This window comes from Dipodomys spectabilis, unplaced genomic scaffold (assembly GCF_019054845.1).
Source record: "Dipodomys spectabilis isolate Male_0828 unplaced genomic scaffold, ASM1905484v1 ptg000501l, whole genome shotgun sequence".
Lineage (NCBI taxonomy): Eukaryota > Metazoa > Chordata > Mammalia > Rodentia > Heteromyidae > Dipodomys > Dipodomys spectabilis.
This window is the reverse complement of record NW_024871178.1, coordinates 16,206-35,559: the sequence shown is the minus strand read 5'-3', so window position 1 is coordinate 35,559 and position 19,354 is coordinate 16,206. Positions and strand designations below refer to the sequence as shown.

Sequence of the window (19,354 nt, the reverse complement as noted above, 5' to 3'; positions counted from 1 at the left end):
CACCCGGGAGTCGGGGGCTCTCCCGGGAGTCGGAGGCTCACCCGGGAGTCGGGGGCTCTCCTGGGAGTCGGGGGCTCACCCGGGAGTCGGGGGCTCTCCTGGGAGTGGGGGCTCTCCTGGGAGTCGGGGGCTCTCCTGGGAGTGGGGGGCTCACCCGGGAGTCGGGGGCTCTCCTGGGAGTGGGGGGCTCACCCGGGAGTCAGGGGCTCTCCTGGGAGTCAGTGGGTCACCCGGGAGTCGGGGGCTCTCCCGGGAGTCGGGGGCTCACCCGGGAGTCGGGGGCTCTCCTGGGAGTCGGGGGCTCACCCGGGAGTGGGGGTCTCACCCGGGAGTGGGGGGCTCACCCGGGAGTCGGGGGCTCACCTGGGAGTCGGGGCTCACCTGGCAGACGCCGCTGATGCACATGTCCAGGGAGTCTGTGTGGCAGCGAGTCCCGTCGAGGACTTTGGGCGCCAGCTCCACGACCAGGCTCTGCCCCCGCGTGTGGCACTGGAGTGTGCAGGGGGCCACGGGGTCGTTGTACCGCGGGAGCCACTCGTGGAAGTCCCCCTGGTACTGGACGTCGTTGTACGCGGAGCACTGCTGGGCTCTGAAGTCCTCGGCGTCGGCGGGGCAGTCCTGGGGAGGAGGGGGCCCCGCGTCACCAGGGCTGCGGCCGGGAGGGGGTCCCCACGGCCCAGGCCCGCCCCACCGCCACCGAAGCCTGCAGGCACCCTCTGGTTAAACTGTGGACCGAGCCCACGCAGTGGCTCCTGCCTGTAATCTCAGCTACGCTAGAAGGACAGATCGCACGAGACTGAGGTTCAAGGCCAGCCTGGGCCAAAAGCTCGTGACCCCAACTGAAAACAACAACACGCAGAAGCTCGAGAACCTAGCTCTGATCCAGCACCCCGCCCCCAACAGCTCTGAGGACCTAGCTCCGATACAGCACCCCCTGCTCCCAACAGCTCTGAGAACCTAGCTCAGATCCAGCACCACCCCCCCCCCGACAGCTCTGAGGACCTAGCTCAGATCCAGCACCCTGCCCCCCCCCCCCCGCCACCCTGGACAGAAGCTCTGAGGACCTAGCTCCGATCCAGCACAGCCCTGGACACACACAGAAGCTCTGAGGACCTAGCTCCGATCCAGCACCCCCGCCCCCCACAGCTCTGAGGACCTAGCTCCGATCCAGCACCCCCCGCCCCCCACAGCTCTGAGGACCTAGCTCCGATCCAGCACCCTGCCCCCCCCCCCCCCCGCCACCCTGGACAGAAGCTCTGAGGACCTAGCTCAGATCCAGCACCCCCGGAAGTATGCATCCCAACAGGAAAAAAAAAAGGACTTTTTTTTTAAGTTTTTAAGATTCTTGTACCCAAATCTTTATAAATAACGACGATTTCCTTTCTAGAAATAAAATGCACGGATGCTTCGTGTGCTTCTCAGAACACTGCAGCTTGCTCGGCAGGAGCTGCCGCCAGTCCCAAGCGGGGCCGGCGGTCCCCCCAAGACTCCCCAACAGCGCACGTGCCGGCGATTTCCAGAGTGTCTCCCACCCAGAGTGTGGGATAGAGTCCTGTCGCTTTCTTTTGTCTTTACTTTTTATTATTTAGTTTTAGTATCTCTTCAAGTTTATTTCCTTCAAAAAAAACAAAAGTTTGCTTTCTGTCTTCTAGTTGCTGTCCGTGGAATGCCTGCCTGCCTTCCCTCCTTCCTTCCTTCCTTCCTTCTTTCCCTCCTTCCTTCCTTCCCTCCTTCTTTCCTGCCTTCCACATGAAATGATTACCCTTCGCAGTCAAGCTACCACATTTTGTCATTTGGGTTGGATCTGCTTTCCTCACTTGATTTTGCTTTTGGTACTCTGTGAAGTCAAGACGTTTTAAACTTGTACCTAGTTGCTGTCTTTTGTTTTTCTTCATCAGTGGCCGGGATGCGCTTCCTGACTCTCTCCTGAGCACGAGCCGCAGTTCCTCAACAGACCAGGATAAAACACGTTTAACCCTTTGTGCAACTCTCGGGAGTGAGTGACATCAAGTAAAATTCATGTCTTCCTACGAACCGTTAATGATAAATTTGGGGCCATTGTTTTAAAATGCTTTGTTTCATTTCTCCCTCTTTCATTACACTGGTTTTGTGTTTTCTTGGGTGTGTGTATCCACCGTGTTTATAAGTTGCCTCAAATCTTCTGGATGTAGGTAAGGGACAGACAGAACTAGTTTCCTCCAGAATTCTACCTTTGTCCATATTTTTGTCTTCTGAGCTGGACTAACCTGTGGGATCAAGTGGAAATGAAGCGTGAAGTCGATGGCTCCCCGGTCCTGGGTGAGGAGTCAGCTACCCCCACACTGAGAAGCTGGAGGAAAGGTGCCAGGCTCTCCAGGACCATGGCTACCTGGCAACGAGCACGGATGACAAGACATGCCCTCCTCCTCCTGCCCCTGGCCGACTGCGGCTCTGCAGCACACTCTGAGTGCAGAGCGGCGTGTGTCCAGCGGGTCCAGCGGGTCCAGCGGGCCCCTCCGTCCTGCCGTGGGGCCGGGGCTGGATGCTGGGTGCCTTGCCCCCACTGCCAGGCACCTGTCCACAGGGAGCAGGGAGCGAGGAGCGAGGAGGGGCCAGGACGCCAGCCGAGCCCAGGCCTCCGTCCCGGGGCGGAGCTGGCCGCCGTGGGCACATCCAGCCCAGGCCTCTCAGGCTGAATCAGGAGTCTGGAATGGCAGGAAAGCCACTTCCGCCAGGCCTGGCCTGGCCGTTTCTCTCTCGAGACAAAGCCAGGCAGTTCCAGTGCGGAGAAGAACGCATTAGGCGGGAGCAGGAAGGCGGCCGCCCATCCTGCGGGTCGCCGGGGCTGCCGCCCTTCCATTCCCCTCCGGCACGCGCCGCCTGGCGGGGTAGCAAAGCCCATTTTTCTTGTGCCAATCTGGATGAGGTCTGTCGTAGCAAAGACAGCCGTGCTCTGGCGAGCTCCTGGGGCGAGTGGCCATTCTCTCGGACATCTCTCTTCCGCCTCTCTTCACACGCAGCTGGGCAGGATTACCACTACTTTTTTATTTAAAAGACATCACTGACAGAACTGGTGGTCCCAAAAGTATTCAATCGCCAGCCCAAATACAATCGGGCCAAACGTGGTGGACAGCCACGGCCGGCGGCCGGCGCGCCGACTGTGCCCCTCCCCCCGCGGTCAGTCCAGCCCGTCCAGTCCGTCCAGTCCGTCCAGTCCATCCAGTCCATCCAGTCCGTCCAGTCCATCCAGTCGGGCTCTGCGGGGCTGTGTCCCAGCCCAAGACCACTGGGGCTTCGCCTCTTGAGCAGTTTATTCCGCATTTGGGAAACTTGGAACCCAGTACCTTCTACATTCCCGTCTCTGAGACACAGCTCTTATGAACGACCTTTGATCACTAAAGGTATGAGTCTGGCTCCAGGTCACAGACTTCACATACACCAAAGAGTCACGCAACGCTGAGCTCAGTCCACTTATTCATTCTCCGGCTGCAGATGTGGAAGCGTGGAAACACTGGGGCCTCCCATATCTGTGGCTCAGACCACAATGCCGGAAATGAAACTCATTCTGAGTTAAGCTACAACATGGATGAGACTGAGTTAACCAATCTAACCTGCAAGATTGAACCGGAAGCTAATGGTGTGACTCAAGAGGAAGAAGACAGGCCAGGGAATCACACAAAAGGAAGAGAGGGAGAGGAGAAGAGACAGGAAAACAGGAGAGCAGAGGAGAGCGATGCACAGGGGAGGATGGGGAGGAGGCCCCGAGAGAGGGAAGACAGGCAAGGGAGAGGGAAGAGAAAAAGCAGCACCACCCCGGCCGTCCTGAGAACAGCGCTTCCTCCCACTCTGATCACCACCCGAACCTGAAAGCCACGTCGACGAGGAGAGAAGCCAGAGCGGGAAGAATGTCTGCTCAGCCGAGCGAGGGCAGCCCTGGGAGCCGTCCACGGCCCGAGCGCCTACGGACACGGAGGATTGGGCCAGGCCTCCATTCGGATCAGACGTTTTGCTCCTGCGTGAACCGGCGCTGCACCGGGGGTCGGAAGAGCACAGGAAGAGCACGGTGCACATAAACCCCTCCTTCCTTCTCGTGGACAGGAGAGGTGGTCTGCAGAGGGCGGCATAGCACCGGACAAGCCAGGGCATGAAGAGCATTTCTCCCATCAGCCTCGGGTCCCTAGTTTGCGCTCGCTCCCCTGTCCCGCGGGGCTGGTGGTGGCGGGCAGGTGGTGGACACAAAACACTGGGACGCTGGAGGAGCGTGCCGCTGTCTATACCGTGTCCACGAGTCCAGACACTGATAAATACTTAACAAAGCAGACCGCTGCATCAGACGGCCTGACAAGGGGGGGGCAGAAATGGAAGGTACCCCCCAAACTGTCATCAACTGAACAACACTCAAAGCTTCCACCAAGAGACCGGCGTGCAGAACGTGTTACCGTACGTGATTTCACCTTCTCTGAGGACGTACCTGATTGCTGCACGTCTTGTATCGGATATTCTGCCCTTCACAATTCCTAGGGGAGGAGGGAGAGAGAAACAATGACTCGGCGGAAGTGGCCACGGAGCAAAAGCAAAGCACGGCGGCGGCTTCCGAGCTGCGCTCTACGTGCGGACTCCCTGACAGCAAGGCTGGAGGAGGGGACCGCGGAGTAGACAGAGAATCCTTTTGCTGATTAACACCATAGCCCACAAGTGAACCATGCTCAGGCAACCCTTGTGCCAAGGCCCGGCGGCCACTGAGACGGAGGTGGTGTGTGTGCACGCGTGTGCGGATGTGTCAGCCTTTCCTGAGGACGGGGGAAGGTGGACAGCCGGTCCTCCACGCTTGCTGAGGAGACTCGCGTGGACGCGGCACTCCTGGCCTCTTCTAGCTGTCTGCCAGGAGAGCGCGTGCCGGCCGGGGCATGGCCCTCCTGCAGGCTGCCCAGTGGGCGCTGGACGCCCCGCCCACACAGGTGACCGTGCACCCCGGCCGAGCCGGCCCCGGGAGGGGGGGGGCTGCTCACACCTTCCTGGTTTGGTAACTGTGTTTCTATTTCTAAAAACTTGTTGTAGGGAAATTATTGAGTTGTTTTGTTTTTTTTTTTAAAGAAACCATTATGAGACTGCACCAAAATGTTAACCGTGGAGAAAGGCCGACCAGGGCCACGCCGGGTGGAGGCACGCAGCCGTGCCTGGCGGTGAGATCCGCCGCGCACCAGGCCGCCCGGATGGAAGGGGTCGTCGCCATTACTGTGACTGGGGAGGCCTCAGACGGAGCAGAGGGCTGGTGGGCAGAAGCAGGCCCCGGAGCGCCTTACTCCTACCGCCAGCGCCTCTCGCACACAGAGCACTGCGCCCCCAGACCACCCAGGCAAAGAAGGGCGTCCTTAGAGGGCTCAGAAGTTCAGAAGCACTTTCTCAGGAGCCGCACTGCTAGTAACGCCATTTCAGCCGTCTAAATAGAAGTTATTTTAATGAATAACACTCAAACAAAAAGGGAAGGAGAAGGCGTCAGCCCAAGCGGAGGAGAAGGCGTCAGCCCAAGGTGCCTCCTGGGGCGGCTCAAGCCCGGTGGACGCCGGCACCTTGGGCTTTGTCCAAGTGGGTTCCCTGCAGCCTCTTCAGAGAAGAGCCTAAAACTATGAACCTAAGTCCTAAGCCCATCATCCTTACACACCTCCGCAAATCATCACACACCCCTGCAAGACATCACACACCTCTGCAAACTACCACACACCCCTGCAAGACACCACACCCCTGCAAGATACCACACACCCCTGCAAATCACCACACACCCCTGCAAATCACCACACACCCCTGCAAGACACCACACAGCCCTGCAAGACACCACACACCCCTGCAAGACACCACACACCCCTGCAAGACACCACACACCCCTGCAAATCACCACACACCCCTGCAAATCACCACACACCCCTGCAAGACACCACACAGCCCTGCAAGACACCACACACCCCTGCAATACACCACACACCCCTGCAAGACACCACACACCCCTGCAAGACACCACACACCCCTGCAAATCACCACACACCCCTGCAAATCACCACACCCCTGCAAGACACCACACACCCCTGCAAGACACCACACACCCCTGCAAGACACCACACACCCCTGCAAGACACCACACACCCCTGCAAATCACCACACACCCCTACAAGACACCACAACCCTGCAAGACACCACACACCCCTGCAAATCACCACACACCCCTGCAAGACACCACAACCCTGCAAGACACCACACACCCCTGCAAGACCACACACCCCTGCAAGACACCACACACCCCTGCAAGACACCACACACCCCTGCAAATCACCACACACCCCTACAAGACACCACAACCCTGCAAGACACCACACACCCCTGCAAATCACCACACACCCCTGCAAGACACCACAACCCTGCAAGACACCACACACCCCTGCAAGACACCACACACCCCTGCAAGACACCACACACCCCTGCAACTCACCACACACCCCCATGTATACCCTACCTAAAACAATCCTTACACATCACTCTTACACACCCACGTGAACCATCCTTGCACAGCCCACTGCGACCTCTCCGGGATAGAGAAAGGAAAGCATTGCTGTCATGAATCCGCAAACTGACAGGCTCCATTTAGGACCGAGTTCTTTCTCCCACTGCCTTCTGTGGCACACCTACTGTGTGTCCAGCTAACAGGAGGACCTACGGCGGGTCCGGGTGTGGACAGAGAGAAGAGACCCCGCTTGCCGCTGCCTTCCCACTCAGCAGTAACGGTGCCCGACCCCAGGTCTGGCCGTCATCTTGAGCATTGGGTCTGGCTCTGTTCAGCTCACGCGCCCGCCCACTGCCCGACCTCTCTGGAGGTGGCCAGGCTCCAGTTACACTCCAGCCTGGAAATGAACGGCTGCTCTATGAAAAGCGCGTGAGACGGAACTGCCTTAAAGCTAAGGACAGGGGGGTCCTAGCTCCCACGCGCGGCTTGCCAGCGTACTTGGAATCCCTTCTTCTGGCCCAACGCAGCGAGCTGCAGAAAACATTGCTTCCAAGTGTGCAAAATTACTGTAGTTAGTACACTCGAGGAAGAGCTTGCGGTCATCGGGAGTGTATTAAAATGCACAACTGTGTTTGTTCTATGCACTACAATACCCATAGCTCCCTGACACTGAAATCCTGAGGTTGTAAACTTATAAACGTATAAAAAACATGTAGATTCCACATGAGGATACACTGAAAACAGGAATAAAATTTCCCTGAGCTTTATAGCACCATAACTTATTACATTCATTTGATGATATATTGACTCAAATACTAGTGTCATGAAGTCTGAGAGGCATGTGTTTTGAAGAATAAAAATATATTACTTTCTAGAATAGTTGTTAAGCTAGACTTGGTTTCCCAGGGTTGGCATTTGACTAGAACACTAGGTCCCACGTTTCTGAAACGTGGAAACAGAGACAGAGAGAAACACAGAGGGAGAGACACTGAGAGAGAGACAGACAGATGGACAAGACAGGCAGACTTTCTGGCTAAAGCATGGGTTTTTTTTGCTGTGCAAAAAGACTGAGGTGAACTGAAATGTGAACATCATCAAAGTTTGAAATAACTTTATCGACAAAGAAATAAGTGAGCGAAGTAGCCGCTTCCCTGAGTCAGGAGCCGGGAGGCGCCGGAGCCCAGGGCCCGCGCCAGGCTCAGGGATGGGTCACGCTCATATCCCTCTTCCCAAAGTGCTCCCGATCTGTGAAGAGTTCATAAGGAACCAACGAGCCTCCCTGGGGAAGCCTGGCTCCTCCTGGGAAACCTCAGAGCAGTTCCGAAATGGCGTCCTTAACATGGGGATGACAAGACGCGAGCCTCCTTGAATGACTGAAGAACGTGTTCAGAGAACGGGTCACCATCCGCTTCTGAAAGGGATTTGCTTCTTAAATGACTTGGAAGCCACAGGCTGCGGTCAGGAAGGAGACTCGCAGGGCCGCTGCCACCCCCCCTTCGTGACATCTGGCAAGACTCCAGCAGAGTGAGACACCCAGACATCCCGGGAGCGCAGCGACTCCTCCAGCGCTGAGCCGAGTCCTGGCCACCGAGCCCAGCACTCTTCCCGGCCGGAGCCGGGCCTCCCCCTCACCGTGTGCTCCAGACGAGAGCGAGGCTTGCACACCCACGTTCGGCTGAACCGGAGCGTCCAAACTCTAAACAGCAAGCCCCCCAAAAACGGGAATGAGGAAAACCGTCTGCCCTCATCATCTCAGAGAACGAACTCAAAGATCACCCGCTAAGGGACCAGAACAGCGATGTGGCCACGGCCTCCAGATCATCCACCGAGTGAGAACCACTCGGGAAGGCTCCGGCTGAGCTTCCTCAGAGGCTCCAAGTCTCGGGACGCAGGCCGGCTCTCTCTTCCTGGGGGGACAGCGCTCGTGGCCTCCCTCCCGCAGGGGACGCCGCGTCCCCCCGAGGAGGGCTGTGCGGATCTCCCGGCCCGGCTCTGAGAGACCGTCTGTTGGTCGACTGACCCCCAGCCTCCCGACAGCTGCTCCCCCTTGGTTTCCCGCCTGTCACTGCGCACGAATCCCTGAGCGCTGGGTGGAGGAGGGTGGGCACAGGCAGAGTCACCGCGTGGGACCCGAGCTCAGGAATTCACGCTCACCGGACAGCTCAGATAAGGTGGGACAGGGCAAAGACACGCCGGCCCTGGAGAGTCCGTCTAAGATCATGCTCACACGGCTTCCCTGAGGCCTCAGCCCAGCTCCTCGTGCGCAGCCGGGTGCGCGAGGCTGCATGTGCACGTGTGTTCTGTGACCGGCGGTCCTTAGCCGTTCCTCACAAGCACCACGTGTACCGAGCGTTAAGGACAGACGCAAACTCCACCCCTCCCCACAGGCACCCTCCCTCCCTCCCCTCCCGGGGCTTGGAGGCGTCGGCCGTCCCCGGCCGTGCGGGAAGCCTCTCTCCTCCCATCCTCGGCCACGTGCCTCCACATCCATCCCAGTTCTAGAAGGTTCCCACACTCCTCCCGGAGCACCCCACGCTGCACAGCAGAGCCGCATTTCCTTGCTGGGGAAAACGCACAGAAAGCAGACCAAGCACACTTTCCTCATGAAACTCACCCTGGACTCAGTCCTATGAGCGTCCACCCGAGACCCAGCACTGGAGTCAAAGTCCACTCAGGGACAGCACAACGCAGTGCCCAGAGGCCTGGCCACACCTGCTGGGCAGAGGGAGGAGCCCAGGGATGCCCACGCTCCCCCACCCTGCAGCCCCAGCCCAGAGACATCACCTCCCAAGACGTCACCTCCAAAGACGTCACCTCCAAAGACATCACACCCCAAAGACGTCACCTCCAAAGACGTCACCTCCAAAGACATCACACCCCAAAGACATCACACCCCAAAGACGTCACCTCCCAAAGACGTCACCTCCAAAGACATCACACCCCAAAGACGTCACCTCCCAAAGACGTCACCTCCAAAGACGTCACACCCCAAAGATGTCACCTCCAAAGACATCACACCCCAAAGACATCACCTCCCAAAGACGTCACCTCCAAAGACGTCACCTCCCAAGACGTCACCTCCCAAGACATCACCTCCAAAGACGTCACACCCCAAAGACGTCACCTCCAAAGACGTCACCTCCCAAGACGTCACCTCCAAAGACGTCACCTCCCAAGACGTCACCTCCCAAGACGTCACCTCCCAAGACGTCACCTCCAAAGACGTCACCTCCCAAGACGTCACCTCCAAAGACGTCACACCCCAAAGACGTCACCTCCCAAAGACGTCACCTCCAAAGACGTCACACCCCAAAGACATCACCTCCCAAAGACGTCACCTCCCAAAGACGTCACCTCCCAAGACGTCACCTCCAAAGACGTCACCTCCAAAGACGTCACACCCCAAAGACATCACCTCCAAAGACGTCACCTCCAAAGACGTCACCTCCAAAGACGTCACACCTAAGAGACGTCACCTCCAAAGATGTCACCTCCCAAGACATCACCTCCCAAGACATCACACCCCAAAGACATCACCTCCAAAGATGTCACCTCCAAAGACGTCACCTCCAAAGACGTCACCTCCAATGGTGTCACCTCCAAAGACGTCACCTCCAAAGACGTCACACCCCAAAGATGTCACCTCCAAAGACGTCACACCCGAGAGACGTCACCTCCAAAGACATCACACCCCAAAGATGTCACCTCCAAAGACATCACACCTGCAAAACGTCACATCCAAAGACGTCACCTCCAAAGACGTCACACCCCAAAGATGTCACCTCCAAAGACGTCACCTCCAAAGACGTCACCTCCAAAGACATCACACCTGCAAAACGTCACATCCAAAGATGTCACCTCCAAAGGCGTCACACCCCAAAGATGTCACCTCCAAAGACGTCACCTCCAAAGACGTCACCTCCAAAGACATCACCTCCAAAGACGTCACCTCCAAAGACGTCACCTCCAAAGACGTCACACCCCAAAGATGTCACCTCCAAAGACGTCACCTCCAAAGACGTCACCTCCAAAGACGTCACCTCCAAAGACATCACCTCCAAAGACGTCATACCCCAAAGATGTCACCTCCAAAGACGTCACCTCCAAAGATGTCACCTCCAAAGACGTCACCTCCAAAGATGTCACCTCCAAAGACGTCACCTCCAAAGACGTCACCTCCAATGGTGTCACCTCCAAAGACGTCACCTCCAAAGACGTCACACCCCAAAGATGTCACCTCCAAAGACGTCACACCCGAGAGACGTCACCTCCAAAGACATCACACCCCAAAGATGTCACCTCCAAAGACGTCACACCCCAAAGACGTCACCTCCAAAGACATCACACCCCAAAGATGTCACCTCCAAAGACGTCACATCCAAAGATGTCACCTCCAAAGACATCACACCCCAAAGATGTCACCTCCAGAGACGTCACCTCCAAAGACGTCACCTCCAAAGATGTCACCTCCAAAGACGTCACCTCCAAAGACGTCACACCCCAAAGACATCACCCCCAAAGGTGTCACCTCCAAAGACGTCACCCCCAAAGGTGTCACCTCCAAAGACGTCACCTCCAAAGACGTCACACCCCAAAGACATCACCCCCAAAGGTGTCACCTCCAAAGACGTCACCTCCAAAGACGTCACCCCCAAAGACATCACCCCCAAGGTGTGGGGCTGCTGCTTCGTGCATAAAACAGTGACTCTGGGAAGTGGACAAGAGGCTCTGTGCTGTCTGAGTCTCTCCTCCATGTGTGGAGACTGACCAGCAGTGGCCACTTCACTCCAGAGCCTGGGCACACATGCATGCGCACGCGCACACACACACGCTGGCTGGGCACCATCGCCCCTGGACACACAGCTCCTGTGGTGTGACTGGTGAGAGCACTGGCTGTCACGTGTGCACACGCTCACACGCACACATGCACACACGTGCGCACATGCACACACATGCACATGCACACACGCACATGCACACACACGCACGCACACACTCACGCACGCACATGCACACACGCACACATGCACACATGCACACGCATGCACATGCACACACATGTATACACATGCACACACGTGCAATGCGCACATGCACACATGCACATGCACACACGCGCACATGCACACCCGCGCACATGCACACACGCACACACACGTATACACATGCACACACACGCGCGCACACACCTGTACACACACACCCCGCTGGCTGGGCCACCCTCACGGCGCATAGCCAGGCCCCGTCCACTCCCGCCCGGCCCGCGGCCCGCCCTGCCAGCCCACTGACCTCCCGGTCAAGCATCTCCGCAGGGAGTACGAGGCGCCGCCCCCGCAGGTCCGAGAACAGTCGCTCCAGCCGCCCCAGGAGTCCCAGTTGCCGTCCCTGCCGTCCTCCGAAGGCCCGTGTCTTGGGGTCTAGGGATGAAAAGAGGAGGCCAGTCACAGCGGGACACACCGCCAGGCCGGTCTGCAGGGGCCCGGGTGCGCGGGACATGCCGCCAGGCCGGTCTGCAGGGGCCCGGGCGCGCGGGACACACACCGCCCAGGCCGGTCTGCAGGGGCCCGGGTGCACGGGACACACCGCCAGGCCGGTCTGCAGGGGCCGGGTGCGCGGGACACACACCGCCAGGCCGGTCTGCAGGGGCCCGGGCACGCGGGACACACCGCCAGGCCGGTCTGCAGGGGCCGGGTGTGCGGGACACACACCGCCAGGCCGGTCTGCAGGGGCCCGGGCACGCGGGACACACCGCCAGGCCGGTCTGCAGGGGCCCGGGCACGCGGGACACACCGCCAGGCCGGTCTGCAGGGGCCCGGGCGCACGGGACACACCGCCAGGCTGGTCTGCAGGGGCCCGGGTGCACGGGACACACCGCCAGGCCGATCTGCAGGGCCCGGGTGCGCGGGACACACCGCCCAGGCCGGTCTGCAGGGGCCCGGGCGTGCGGGACACACACCGCCAGGCCAGTCTGCAGGGGCCCGGGCATGTGGGACACACACCGCCCAGGCCGGTCTGCAGGGGCCCGGGCACACGGGACACACCGCCCAGGCCGGTCTGCAGGGGCCTGGGCACGCGGGACACACCGCCAGGCCGGTCTGCAGAGGCCCGGGCATGCGGGACACGCCGCCCAGGCCGGTCTGCAGGGGCCAGGTGTGCGGGACACGCTGCCCAGGCCGGTCTGCAGGGGCCCGGGCATGCGGGACACACCGCCCAGGCCGGTCTGCAGGGGCCCGGGCGCGCGGGACACACCGCCAGGCCGGTCTGCAGGGGCCGGGCATGCGGGACACACCGCCAGGCCGGTCTGCAGGGGCCGGGCATGCGGGACACACACCGCCCAGGCCGGTCTGCAGGGGCCCGGGCATGCGGGACACACACCGCCAGGCCGGTCTGCAGGGGCCCGGGCATGCGGGACACACACCGCCAGGCCGGTCTGCAGGGGCCGGGCACGCGGGACACACACCGCCCAGGCCGGTCTGCAGGGGCCGGGTGCGCGGGACACACCGCCAGGCCGGTCTGCAGGGGCCTGGGCGCCCGGGTCCAGGGGTCCCGCGGTGGAAATCCAGAGGCCTGACCCCTGCCGGCTTTGATTTTTATCCCTCCTCAGCCAATTAAAAAGGGGACAACTTGTGTCTGTCAAAGGAGGTACAAATGAGTGCCCACCAAGCAAGCACAAGGCCCCAAGTTCAAACCCCAGTACCACCAAACAAAAAGAAATACTAAAAGGAAACATTTCGATTAGAATATGATACTGGTAGAGCAACACTTGTTAAGTTTTTCTTCTGATATTGTACTAGTAGTGCATATTAGTTATACAAAACAGAATATTCTGGTCATGTCTATTAAGATGTTGATGAGTGTAAGGGCTTAGTGTGGGGTCACAAACAACGTAGTAGGTGATTTGCTTTATTTATTTCAGGTCTCCCATGTAGCCACGGCTGGCCTTGAACTTGCAATCCTCCTGCCTCCCGAGTACTGGGTTAATCAGAAAAAAAACTCGCAAAACTTCATAGAGCACAGCAAAATTAATTCCAGATATATCAGAAATTTACATTAAAACATTAGAAAATCCGGAGCCAGTCAGCATACGGCATTATCACAGGAAGATTTATCTGAAGGTTGGAACTCTGAAGGAGAAGCCTGGGTTGACGGCGCTGGAACAAACGTGCCATCTTGGACAGAGAGGCCACCCGCACGCACAGAGACCACGGGGCAGGTGCACGGCTAGGAGGACAGCAGGACGCGACCCAGGGGGACAGACAGCTGTTGCTTCCCCCAGCCCCGTCAAGAGCTGAAGCAAATTCAACACAACGGCCAACTGCGTAAAACCAGGGAGCGAGCCCACCCTGGTGCCGCTTCGCTGCTTCGTGAGCATCCACGGCGGTGGACGCTGGTTTCGCAAACATGGCAGAGGAAGATGCAACACTGGCTAACGCCCCAGGACACCCCGTACGTCAGGAAGGAGAGCCGGGCACACATGGGAGGGAGGGCGTGATCCGTTTTACCTTCTCCTGCTTTTTGCTTTGTTTCTCTGCACTTCAGAGCATCATTTAAAAAAAATACCCAATTAGAAACAAGCAAGCAGACAAGAACCCACCTTTCCTGGCACACCGCAGGGCTCAAGGCGGACAGAGCTTATGAACCGCGAGGTTCGTGGAGGGCGCGGCGACCTACCGACACACCGCAGGCCGAAGCCGCGCTAGACGCGGCACGGGGTTCCGGGAGCCTTCAGGCGGGCGCCTCATCCGGCCCTTCCCCAGAAAAGGAAAAAGCTAGTAACAAGTAAATTAAGAAAGCGATTGCAGAAAGGGCCTGAGAAGCTGAACTGAAAAACTAACTGGCCGCAGAGGAGTTTCCCACTCAGGTTCCCTCAAGTCCCCCAGTCAGTGGGCCCTGGCCTGGGGCCAAGCCTCCGACCAGAGGTAACACTTCGCAGAGTTTCAGTGAACGGCCCAGCGGAGGGGCAGGTAAGCACCCGGCACCCGATCGGACCTGTCAGCAGCAGCGGGGCCTGGTGGAGCCCTACGATTTACAGAGCTAATTAGGCCACTGCTCCGTTCTATTCTCCACCCTTAATGCCACTGGCCACAACCAGGTCCCTCCCGTCCACTGTGTGGTATAAAATACCATTTTTAATTCAAACACTAAAAACAAAACCCCACAGTAAGTAGTTCAACACATTCATCTGGACTTTGAGGTGGGGTTGAGTCCAGATTATTTAGGCCAACATTTAAAATACACACAGCTGACCCTGATTTTTCTTTTTTTGTTACTCAACACCCGGATAGATCCAATGTGAAAAGTTGGAAAACATCACCGGGTGTTTTCAGCATGGAAGCTGAGCTGTCTCTAAGACACTGTTCTAATTGGTTTTTGTTCCCACGATCCCGTCTGTTCTGTGTACGTTAGAATAGGGCTGCTGTCTCTGACTCCACCTCTCCTAACAAAGAAGTAAATTCCAAGATTGTTAGAACAGGCGTGTGACCCGGCACACACGTATGGCTTCTGATCGGACCAGGAGGGCACCTTCCCCTCTGGAAACAGAGGGAGTTCTCGAGTTCCTCTCCTCTCGATGGCCAGGCTTCGGCCGGGAGCTGTTGGCCCCATCTGTGATGCTTGGGAGGCAGAATTCAGAACGATCCAAAGTTCTAGGCCAGCGCAAGCAAACACATGAGTGGGACCCGTCTCAAGGACAAAGCCAGGCACAGCAGCGCGGCCTGACAGCTGCACGGAGCCGGAGGACTGCTGTCCAGACAGCCCTGAGAAAGCCGGCAAGCCCGCGCCCAGAAGAGCACTAACGCAAGAAAGGGCTGGGGCCACGCAAGGGGTCACGCCCCTGCCTGGCAGAGCTGGAGGGTGGGCTTTGCCTGGCCCTTCATTCTAGGCCTTCTCCTTATCCAAGAGGGAGCGACCGCAGGGCTGTCTCCTGCCCGGTCCCCTCTCTTCCCTCTGGTCCTAGCCCAGCCACAGGGACACACAGCAGCCTGAGGGGGTGCGAAGGGGCGCTAGATCGCTGACGAGAAAGCACCTCCGTTCTTGGGCTCGCGGCTTTGGGTGTTCACCCAAGTCCCTGATAACTGTGCGGGACAGACCCTCACCGCAGGACCCCACCGCGGTGAGTTTCTGCTCTGGACAGCAGGAAGCCGACACGGGACCTGTGAGCAAAGTTTAATGTTACAATAATAACATCAATAATACCAGCTACCACAACCCGCACCAACTGAAGGAAGAAATCAGCCATAGGAGGGACGGGGTCAAAAAGGGGTCTGCATGCCTGGTGGTGAGCTGCGAGGTATTGTGTGCTTGGTGGTGGTGAGCTGCGAGGTATTGTGTGCTTGGTGGTGGTGAGCTGGGAGGTACTGTGTGCTTGGTGCTGGTACTGTGTGCTTGGTGGTGGTGAGCTGCGAGGTACTGTGTGCATGCCAGGTGGTATTGTGTGCTTGGTGGTGGTGAGCTGGAAGGTACTGTGTGCTTGGTGCTGGTACTGTGTGCTTGGTGGTGGTGAGCTGCGAGGTACTGTGTGCATGCCAGGTGGTACTGTGTGCTTGGTGGTGGTTAGCTTGGAAGCACTGGAGCTGTGTGCCCTCCCCGGGACACACTGGGCCTGCGCAGAGCCACAGCTCGGCTCCTGGAGCCCCCCTGGGCCTGCGCAGAGCCGCGGCTCGGCTCCTGGAGTCTCCCTGGGCCTGCGCAGAGCCGCGACTTGGCTCCCGGAGCCCCCCTGGGCCTGCGCAGAGCCGCGACTTGGCTCCCGGAGCCCCCCTGGGCCTGCGCAGAGGCGCGGCTCGGCTCCCGGAGCCCCCCTGGGCCTGCGCAGAGCCGCGACTTGGCTCCCGGAGCCCCCCTGGGCCTGCGCAGAGCCGCGGCTCGGCTCCTGGAGTCTCCCTGGGCCTGCGCAGAGGCGCGGCTCGGCTCCTGGAGTCTCCCTGGGCCTGCGCAGAGCCGCGGCTCGGCTCCTGGAGTCTCCCTGGGCCTGCACACCACTTTTTTGTTTTTCTTTGTTATTTTCTAATTGCAAAGGAATTTGGCGCGTGTTTTAACGCTCACTTCTTGCTCATCTCTGTTTTCTGAGGCCCTGGGATGAACAGGAACTGCTTATAGAATAAAACAGGCAGTTCTTTTGTTTTAAAAAAGAAAATAGGAAAAACACAGAGAGGGAAAACTATGGAACCATATCCAAAAAAGACTGTGCTGTGGTCCTGCTTGCTTTAAACGATCAGGCTTAAAGATCTCTTAGGAAATTCCATTTTTCACCTAAGTGAAATTCTAGCTAGGGAGTACTCTGGAGGAGAGATGCTGTTTACACATTACGCAGACCTGGGGAGCGGGGCTGTGGCTCGTTGCCTGCCCTTCCTTCTCCGCTCCGGCATAAATCAAATCACACAGGACTTTCCTGACAAGCTCTTAAATCTACAACTTGTAATGAACAGTGCAGTTCCTCCTCGCCCTGCTAGGAATCACTAATTAAACACAGACTTCACATACAAGGTCAGTTATTGGAAATACTGTGTTAACAGCTCCATATTAAAAACAACCCCAAGTGAGCAGGTCCCTGTGGGAGCTGGCGTCCAAGACGCCTGTCCCGAGGAGGCCGCTGGAGGAGGCCACTCGGGGAGGCCCTTGGAGGAGGCCGCTCGGGGAGGCCACTCGGGGAGGCCGCTCAGGCTGGGTGACCGCAGTGAGGTTGCTTCAGGCAAATGCCACCTTAAAAATCGGAATTGTGGGATGTCACTTGGGCTATCATGGAGATTGCACCACCCAGCTCAGCCAGGGGCTGCGTGCTGGGCCCCGCTGGCTGGGCTGGGTCTCCAGCTTGGGTGGGTGGGTTGACTCCACTGCCGGAAGTCATATCTCTTAAGAGAAATCACACCTCCACCCACCGGGAAACCCAAGGCCAGGCCTTCCAAGTGCCCAGCCACCGCAGTCATCACAACCACGAGAGGCACAGGGCCCAGCCCCTCTGTGGACAAGCCAATGGCCAGTCAGAGCGAGGGGCAGCAATCTGGTGGTCTTGCTAGCAAGGAGGGAGGCTCACCCGCCCCGCGCCCGGGAGCCGTCTGCGGGTGCCCAGAGGCTGCGATCTCCCTCCGCTCACCCCTTCCTCCCATGGGTCAGTTACAAGGGAGCTGGCAAATAACCTTCTTGCCTGTCAGACCCTCAGTCCACTCCCAGGAGAACCAAGCCTGCCGCCCTGCAAGCCCCCAAAATGCCTCTCCCCGTTATCCTTCAGATCACTGACCCACCCTGTATCGCTAACCGTAGCCCGTGGAGGTGCCCACACAGTAGCCCCAAGAACCGCAATGCACGTGAGCACAGGTGACCAACAATGCCACCGCCGCCGCCGCCGCGAATCGCGGTGACCACGTGACAATGCGCGGCCAACGCCCTCTGCCTCTGAGGAGTGGTTCTGCTCCCTCTGCTGAGTCCCACGCGCAGAGCTCGGTCCCCGGGGCCTCCCAGGGGACATGGAAGAAACGGCCAGGGCACCTCTGAGACATCACGCTGCCCCGTAGACCAGCAAGGGCAAGTTTACGGCACAGCCCCAGATGTGGGCCAGGTGGCGAGGAGAGAAGGGGAATCCGGGAGACGCCAGGCCGACACTTGCCGAGAGCTGGGCTGGGGTGCGGCCGGTCTGGGCTACCAGACCTGATGTGCTGCCCAGCCCCCGAGGGCCCCCAGCCAGGGCGACCCCGTTCCCAATCAGACGCCACTCGCTTCTCCGCCCCTCACCGCCAAGCGCAACGGGCGTGGGCGACATGGACTTTACCTCCAGGAAAATGAAACCGGAGCTGGCAGCTTTCACAGTAATGAAAGAATGAACACCAGGAGTGGGCGAGAGCCGCGTTTCCAATGTGTGGCGCGTGAACACACGCTGGGCCGGAAGGACCCGAGTCTGCCTCCTCCTCCAGGGCCCGCTGGCCCGGCGTGCCCTTCAGCCAAGGTCATTTCCACCCCTGCTCTTGTGGACGGCTCCGGCTGGCACCTGACAGGAGACCCAACGCACAGGAAATGGAAAAACTTACTGAAGCCATTTTCCCTGCCAGGGTAGAAACAGTCCAAAGTGGGACGCTACACCACCACTGCCGCGGTGCCAAGTTGTGAAATGCCATTCCAGCACCTTCCAAGTGCAGCAAGAGGAAGACAGAGATGAGCAGAACAGAGCGGGAGGCCGGGGAGGCCGGGACTCCTCGGGGATGAGCCGCCAGGCCCGCGGCTGCCGTGTGTCAGAGCAAGGGGGCCGGCAACACTTCCCTCCCCAGCTGCATGCCCCCTGTCACCTGCCGGGAGCCCCTGGAGCCCCCCAGCCAGGCCGGGCGGCAGCCCCAGCACCGGCATCAACCTGACAACAGGATGAAGCGCTTCCACTGCGCAACGCGATTTCATGGTGATGCTTGTACACGCGCATGCGCACACGCACGTGGTGTGCCTAGCAAATTCACCTCCTTTTTCTAAGTGAACCGCAACGTGGCAAAGGATGACTATTTCTATTATTTTCTGAGTATGTGGTACTGAGGACCCCGAGGCCCCCCAGGGCCTCATGCATGCCAGGCACCGCGCCCTACCCCCGAGCCACCCTCCCAGCCCACCTCCCCTTACTGTTTCTTGGTCCCCTCCTTCTGGCACCTTCCTGAAGTTTTCCGAGGGTCCACGCAAGTCCACAAGGCATCTCATCCCTCCCTCTCCCCGTCCCTCTCTCCCTCCCGGCTGGTCTGCCCTCCCCACCAGCCCCCTTGGTGGTCACTGGGTTTTCCATTCTGCACATGAAAGCAAGCACGCAGTAATGGTTTTGCATTTGCTGATCATCATAATCATCAGAGACATCAGAGCACACATGCTGGGAGCTTGGGGCCTCCATTCTCCTGAGCAGAACAAGGCTGGTCTCAC

The 19,354-nt window shown here is 58.7% G+C and overlaps 1 protein-coding gene across 1 annotated transcript in view; it reads right to left on the bottom strand.

The window, feature by feature from the left end:
- Positions 1-19,354, bottom strand: part of Adamtsl3 (ADAMTS like 3) — a 107,770-nt gene that overhangs the window by 78,027 nt on the left and 10,389 nt on the right. Inside the window, 3 exon segments of the mRNA XM_042669658.1 lie at positions 382-618; positions 4,451-4,496; positions 11,762-11,889. Of these exon segments, the coding sequence (XP_042525592.1) occupies positions 382-618; positions 4,451-4,496; positions 11,762-11,889 (411 nt within the window).